Raw genomic sequence first — 8,309 nt, forward strand, 5'->3', positions numbered from 1 at the left:
CCAGTAATGGTGACTGGTCTTTCCACATTCTTAACTTGCTTCATGCCTCGGTTTGTCTATGTCTTTATAAAGAAAGCTTAAAGAATACTTTATATGTCTAAAAAGAATTCTATATACCTAGTATCTATAATTTTCCACTCTACATAGGGAGCAGGAAGAGTGAGCCACTGGGCTTGTGTTGGGCTTTTGAAACCTCAAAGGCCACCCTCAGTGACATACGTCCTACCCTCAGTGACATACTTCCTTCAACAAGTCCCCACCTTCTAATCCTTCACAAGTAGTACCACTTCCCAATAACTGTAGCCGCCTGCGGCCACGAGTCAAACAGGTTCACCTGGAAAGAGGTCTGGGAACGAAAGGGGGACGGAGAGCGAGAAAAGATGAAGCCAAGACAAAGTTCTCTGATCAAGGCTCGATGGTTTAATGTTAAGCTTTCAATTTAAAGGGGAAGACCCCGCCCGAACCCTTCCTAGTTTCAGCCAGGCAAGATGGGTGGGATAATCCATTCTAGGTCAAGGGTCACGGCAGGAGACGTCTCAAGGCAAGCCCAGGGGCAGTTCTTCTTTCAAGTTCCTGTAGTGGGATCTACGTGCAGCCAAGGTGGTTGACTCCACCTAGGTGTCTATTGATATGCAGCCAAGGTGGTTAGTTCCACCTAGGTCCTATTATCTGGTCTCTTATGGTAAACAAGGCCTCGGGCCTGCTCAAGGCTGGAGGAAGGGCACAGATAACCATGCGTTCGAGTATATGAGCCTACAAGGGCCACTCTTACTCAAATCATCACACTCATTTTAAAGATGAATAATAGTTTATTCTGGTCACTTTGAGTGACCACAAATTTAGGTTACCCCAAATTCCATGTTCCAATGTGGAAACAGTTTCATAGTTTTATAGAACAAAGAAAGTCATAAATCAAAGCAAGCTAAAAATACACTGGTGGGTACTCAGAGAAGCAGTAACATTGAGATGGAGAAACTTTTCTATAGGCCCAAGAAGATATTTGATGACATTCTTAGCTTTTGGGTTGGTGAACGCTATTACTACTACTAGCACCACTACTAGTACTACTACTAGTAACACACACACACACACACACACACACACACACACGTTGATGTGAGACACCCCAACAACTGAGAGCAGCTTCTTTAAGCAACATTCCACATCGAGGTATTAAGGGTCTCAAGTCCCTGCAGGAGATAATACCAAAAACGTGCCTTTTCTAAAATCTGATGGCAAATGTACATGGTCTGTAGGTAGATGTAATGAAGTTTGTGTATGTGTATAGCTTTTCTTTTTGACAGTGTGCTGGACACGGAAAGATCTGTTCCTTTCCGGCAGAGCTATAGGACTTCTGGGTTTTACTTGAAGAAGCACAGCCACAGCTGAGAAGAGATGATGCTAAAGGTAGGTGGATTTGGCGTCCTGGTGAAGCCTTTTCTCAAAGCGCTGGGAAATGAGGGGTCAGCAGGTATGGAAAACAAAACACTGATGGGAGTCATTTGACTATTTAGACACGCGGAGGGGCAGTGAAGGAAGGTTTTATCTGTTGTTGATTCGCTAGTCAAAACAGAGTGAGTGGTTAGAAAAAGGCGGAACCTTTGTCCTCAGCTCTCTGTTTCCCGCGACTCCACTCCTGCAGCTACACTACCTCGTGGACCGCCTCCTTCCCTTTCCCCGGGGGGGGGGGGGGGGCTATCCGGGTGAGTTCCGGAGTTTGTGACTCCAAAATTCCTGCGAACCACGAGCGATCTCCCATATCACGGAGGCCCGTTTCTCCAACCCGCACCGCGCCCGCCGTAACCCACGACTCCCTTCTCTGGAGGGCTCAGGCTCGCGGAGCAGGCGGGGTCCCGTATCCACGGGCGCGTGCCCGGGCGCGCGTCCCACCGAGCTCGCTCCCAGCTTCACCTCCCAGCTCCGGTCCCAGTGGCACGCCGCGCGCCCCCGGCTTCCCCTCACCTCCCAGCCGAGCGGCCTCCAGACCCCGCGCCGTTGGAGCGACCTGGGCGACGCCAGGCGCTCGGTCCGCCCGAGGGGAAACCGGAGGAGGACGGGGCGGTCCTGTGCGCCCGGGTAGGCGGAGTGGCAGAGTCACCTGAGACCTCCAGACAGCTCGTGCGTCCCACTCCCGCTTGAGCTCCGCACCCGATCTAGTGATCCAGGCCCGGGAACCCGCGTCACACCGGAGAGGACTGGCCACAGCGAGCTACTGGACATGGCCACACCGTTCCTACCCGCGGGGGCCACCACTGGCGACAGCGGTGGGGAACTTAGCTCCGGGGACGACTCCGGTGATATGGAATCCTTCCAGATCCCTGAGGCTGAGGCGACCCGGAGCCTGGCTGAGCTGTTTGAGAAGGCTGCCGCACACGTCCAAGGCCTGGTTCAGGTGGCCAGCAGGGAGCAGCTCCTGTACCTGTATGCCAGGTACAAGCAGGTAAAAGATGAGTGGATGAGAGGACACAGGCTTCTTCCTCCAAAAACTTAATAGGAGATGTGCGTGGCTAGGCTAATGGTGGAGCGTAATGAAGTTTGTGTGTGTGTGTCTGTGTCTCTATTTATTTTTGACCCTGGAGAATAGCATCATTCTGGACATGGAACAATCTCTCTGATATCCTACGAATAACATTTAGGTAGCCGGGCACTGGTTAACAACGTTTCAGTAGTCTTGCCTCTGAAGCTTTACAAAACGAGGGTGATAAAATAAAATTTGTCATTCGCTGTTCCCAAAAGGACGTGATAGGAAATATGGCAATTTTAATAATAAATTTGGAATTTAAGAGAATATTACTGTATATAAAATGTGAAATACAATATTACTATTCTGATTCTTTGAAACTCTAAATATAGTTGTCGTGTTTTTACTAGAATTTGGTCCTGCTAGATAGAGTCCCCCGTCCCCCCACATTTTTAAAATTAAGGACTCCATGAAGGCAGCATGGAGGGTTGGTGATGAACTCTCGACTCAGCTTCCTGAATTGCTTTGATTTCCAAATAAAAAACCCAGGGGAGTAGGCAACTTAGAAAGTTACATGGATATATCAGAATTAAAGTGTAGTTTCTGACTCTAAAACTGATCTTTACCCAAAAGTAAGGAAATGTATGAGTTATAAATGTAAGATTAATTTATCTTTCAATGTTAGGTACCAGCAGGAAAGACCAGCTTTCCTTCAGTCAACAGATACAGTTCAGCAGAATACTGGGTGTACTGTCTACAGAGAATGCAAAGATGAAAGAATATTCTGACACTGTCTTTTTTTGTTTGTTTGTTTGTTTGTTTGTTTTTGAGACAGGGTTTCTCTGTGTAGTCCTGGCTGTCCTGGAACTCATTCTGTAGACCGGGCTGGCCTTGAACTCAGAAATCTGCCTGCCTGCCTCTGCCTCCCAAGTGCCAGGATTAAAGGAGGCCTGCGCCACCACCGCCCTGCTGGACACTGTCTTTAAGAAGCTTACAGGATTAGTTAAGGAGTCTAGGTGTAAATGTGAAAAAAAAAATCGATGATTAGGAAAATAGGAAAACCCCCGTTTTTTTGGAACTTTGAAAGAAATGAAGTTCTGGATAGTAGCCTTATTTATTAGAATAAAAAAAATGCTTCTTGGTATAGTTACATATATTTCTTCTGAATTTTTTTTTTTTTTTTTTTTTGGTCGTGAGGACCCTCCTGTATTTATAATTACGTTTTTATTTTGTTTGTGTGTGTACACACATGTGTCAGTGTGGATCAGAAGACAGCTTGCAGGAGTTGGCTCTTTTTTTTTCCACTGTGTGGATCCCAGGGATTCACCTTAGGTTGTCAGGCTTGGTAGCAAGCATGGTTGCACACTGAGCCATCTTGCTGGCCTGGCCTGTATTCTTAAACTTGAGATACTGAGTGGAGGGAGGCTTCTTACAGGACTGATGGTTATTATGAACACATGCTAATAATGATGTGGACTGAGAGAGATCCCTGTACAAGGGCTAGGCAACATTTTGTGTGATGCCAGGTTTGCTGGCGCAAGACCTTGATCCCAGCACCTTGGGGAGGCAAAGGCCGGTTATCTCCATGAGTTCAAGACAGCAAGTTGCAGGCTAGTTGGAGCAACACAGTAAGACTGTCTCAAACAAATAGTTGTGTAATGGGAAGAACACACAGGCACTTCTGCTACATACCTGATTGTATTGGTTATTTTTGATGAAATTGAGGAAAATCTGATATAATTGAACTACAAAGTCAACTATGTTCTTTTTCCTTGGGACTTCATTTTTTAAAAAATATTTATTTATTTTATGTATATGAGTGGTCTGTCTGTTCATATACCTATTTGCATGCCAGAAGATGGCATAAGATCCCAGGATAGATCCCAGGATTGTGAGCTACCATATTCTCTTGCTGAGAATTAAACTCAAAACCTCTGGAAGAGCAGACAGTGCTCTTAATCATTGAGCCATCTCCAGCTCCTTGGGACTTCATTTTTACTTAACAGAAACTCCGTGAACTCTGTTTAGATTTGGGTGTTTGGCAGATAGTTTCTTGAAGATAAGGTGAACCTGGAAGACAGCTGTAAACGTTCGTCGCTAGTGACAATATTTGAGTTGTCAAAGGAAAAGCAGAGGTTTGGAAAACGAAGGATCTGCCACCATGAGCTTGACAGCTCCCCAATGCTCACAGAGTACTTTTCATGAGAGAAGAGTTGTGATAATGAATGTGAGGTTTCGCTAATGTCTAATGCAATGTGTCAACATTTGGAAATGCTGAATGACGCTGAGCTATTATCGATAGATTTCATAAGACAATGTTAAAAGTCAGTGTGAGTAAAAGTTCCATTCAAAGTGAAAATCAGATAAGTGGTTTTTATTACAACTGTGTGAAAGGTCTGTTACAAGTGCATTCAGATTGTGCATCAAAGCTGGTCTTGGAGAAGCTATCATTTATTGAGTTTGGGTGTAGTTTCAGAGAATATCCACAGTTACTGGGAGTGCTATAAAAATAATAATGTCTAACACTATCTGTGCAATTGAAATTTCCTCATGGGCTCCATCCAAACCAACATACAGAGATAGGCCACTGAAGACAGTACAACTATGCCAGACAATAAGGAGATTTAAAAAATTAGACAGGAGATTTTTAAAAAATGGCAAAGCCATTTTTCTGTTTTATTTTTCATTTTTTTGTTTAGAATGTATTTGTTTTTCATAAACTTTTGTTGCTTAAATTATCATATGCTAGATCTATTTTCAAATAAACTAATATTTTAAAGATCTAATTTATTTATTTTTCTTGTGCATGTGTATTCACACACACGTGTGTGTGTGTATGTGTGCGTGTGTGTGTGTGTGTGTGTGTGTGTGTGTTGAGGGAGGGAGTGACTCCTAAGGGCGCGCATGTTGAGGCAGGAGGTTGATACTGGGCCCCTTCCTGGATTGCTCTCTACCATATTCATTGAGACAGGGTCTCTCACGGTACTCAGAGTTGCTGATGTAGTTCATCTGGGCAGCCCCCAGCCTGGCATCTCTAAAGTCACATCGACTTCTGAACTCTGCTACAAATATAAAAGGAGATAGACTATATACACTATAGTACATGAGGCTACGCAACTTCTCCCTGCCTTGTAGGACTGGGTGTATATGAAGATTACAGTAACTACCTTGGTTAAAAACAAAGGGGGTGGGAATGCTGGAGAGCTAGCCCAGCAGTTGAGAGCACTTGCCTTGGGAGTCCCGGTCTTCTGCAATTAGAAGTGAGTTGCCATGCTTACCTGGCATTTAATTTGGTTCTGAGCATCTGAACTCAGGTCCTTACACTTGCAGGACAAATCCTTGAACCACTGAGCAATACCCCCCACCCTGGTCCAAGTTCTCATTTCTAATATGTATATATGACAAAATCAAAGGAAACGACCACAGAGTTTGAGAACTCCTATTTCAAATTCTGCTTCCGTGGTCAGAGAGGCTCACGAACACAGTGTATGTGTTCTAGCTCAGGCAAAGCAAAGAGGATGAATGCCTTTTGTTTGTTTTCTGATTGTTTAATTTCAGAGAGAGAGAGAGAATATGAGATTGAATATGATGGTCTGTGCAGATCAGAAGACAACTTTCAGGTTAATTGAATTGAGTTCCAGAGATTGAATTCAGTTTTTTAGGCCTGCATGGCAAGTGCTTTTACCCACCTAACTGTGTCACTTGTTGCCCTAAGCCCTGACCTATTAAAAAAATTTCTGTATGAGTGGGTATGCCTAGTCCTTGCCAAGGCTGGAAGAGGTTATCAGATCTACTGGAACTGTAGTTACAGACGGGTGTAAGCTGCCATCTGGGTCCTGGAAACTGAATGCAGATCTTCTGCAAGAGTGGCAGGTACTTTCCACCACTGGGCTAGCTCTCCAGCACCCACACACCTTTGTTTTTAGATAAGATATTTTATTATAATCTTTATATACATCCAGTTGTAGAAGCTAGGCAGATGTTGCATGGCCTCATGTACTATAGTGTGTGTAGTCTGTCTCCCTTTGTATTTGTAGCAGAGTCTGGCAGTTTATGTGATTTAGAGATATCAGGATTGACGCCTGTAAGACAGATGATACAGTGAAGGAATCAGACAGACCCTGATAAATCCTGATAACTAATCCAGGATTTGCTTATGTGTGAGATGAGAGCACACTCTTGGGTTTCTGTATCCTCCGTGGTAGGATGGGTTTGTAATGACCTCACAGGATGATTGGTGATTATTCAAGAAACACTTCTCTATCCAATTATAACAGGGCTGCTCCTGTAGAAGTGGGCTTTTTAATAAGAGCCAGAGGACTATGTGATCCATAGAATAAGGAAATGGCTGGGTGATACTTTGTAAGATTTATTTTTTATTTATGTGGGTGTATACTGCATGTGTGCAGGTGCTCTTGGAGAGCAGAAAAGGGTGTCAGATCCCCTGGAGCTGGTGGTATTCAGAGACAGTTGTGGGCTGCCTCCTGTGGGTGCTGGGAGCTGAGCTCAGGTCCTTCAGTAGAGCGGCGAGCACTCTTAACTGCTGAGCCATCTCTCCAGCCCCATGAGTGAGTATGTTAAGTGTTTATAATGGAGATTATTTCTGGCAGTGGTAATCAAGAGCTGAATTCTGTTCTTGTTTTTTTTTTGTTGTTGTTTTGGTTTTTTTGGTTTTTCGAGACAGGGTTTCTCTGTGTAGCCCTGGCTGTCCTGGAACTCACTCTGTAGACCAGGCTAGCCTCGAACTCCCGAACTCAGAAATCCACCTGCCTCTGCCTCCACCGCCCGGCTGAATTCTGTTCTTGTATGAATTTCATTTTTACACTGTTATAATGAAAACAATCTATAATTTAGCTACAAATGTCATTTGAGCCTTAAAAGTCAGGTATAGTGGTATACACCTGTAACCCCAGCCTTGAGAAGTAGAAGTAGGTGGCTCATGAGTTAAAGATAGCCTGAGCTACACAAGACCCTCGCTTAAAACAATAGCAAAAGCGTTATTAGCCACATGGATAGCATTTATAGTATTGTTGAGCGTTTTTTATTTCTTTCCAGCTTTTGACATAAAAATGTATCTACTGTGGTACACTTATTTTATTTTATATATGTACATGTGTATACATATACACACATGTGTATACACACACACACACATACACAAGTGCATTGTGTATGTGCAAGCCCGACTTCATCCCAGAAGCCACATAAAGGTGGAAAGAAAGAGAAGCTACTCTACAGAGTAGCCCTCTGACCTCCCCTATGTGCACACAAACAATAATAAATTAGAACTTATAAAGTTGTATTTTAATAACAGTAAAGACTATACTTTTGTTTGTAATTTGTCTTTTAGTTAGTCTGCTAGTTTAGAAACGGAGTTATTTGCCACCCATTTTTTTTTTCCCTGTGTATTTAGTAGTAATCTTATGTAGAAAGCTGAGGCTGCTTGTGTGGTGTTTTATTTTATTAATTAATTTAGACAAGGTCTTACTGTGTACCTGCCCAGCCTGAAGGATGTTGTGTAAATATGGAGGGCCCTGACGGCACAGAGCTTCACTTGCCCTGTTACAGTGTACACCACCACACCTGGTGCTGCTCCTTGTGTCCCTATTACAGGTGTACATCACCACACCTGGTGCTGCTCCTTGTGCCCCTGTTACAGGTGTACACCACCACCTGGTGCTGCTCCTTGTGTCCCTGTTACAGTGTACACCACCATACCTGGTGCTGCTCCTTGTGTCCCTGTTACAGGTGTACACCACCACCTGGTACTGCTCCTTGTGCCCCTGTTACAGTGTACACCCCCACACCTGGTGCTGCTCCTTGTGTCCCTGTTACAGGTGTACACCAC

General features: G+C 44.3%; 1 protein-coding gene across 2 annotated transcripts in view; it reads left to right on the top strand.

The window, feature by feature from the left end:
• Nucleotides 1–1,664: 1,664 nt before the first annotated feature.
• The window catches only part of Acbd6 (acyl-CoA binding domain containing 6), a 137,553-nt gene continuing 130,908 nt past the window's right edge, over nt 1,665–8,309 (top strand). For both annotated transcript variants that reach the window (XM_028758147.1, XM_028758156.1), the window contains exon 1: nt 1,665–2,440. In XM_028758147.1, coding sequence (XP_028613980.1) covers nt 2,219–2,440 — 222 coding nt within the window. In that variant the 5' untranslated portion in view covers nt 1,665–2,218. The remainder of the gene's footprint in view (nt 2,441–8,309) is intronic.

The sequence above is a fragment of the Grammomys surdaster genome, unplaced genomic scaffold (assembly GCF_004785775.1).
Source record: "Grammomys surdaster isolate TR1022 unplaced genomic scaffold, NIH_TR_1.0 130, whole genome shotgun sequence".
Lineage (NCBI taxonomy): Eukaryota > Metazoa > Chordata > Mammalia > Rodentia > Muridae > Grammomys > Grammomys surdaster.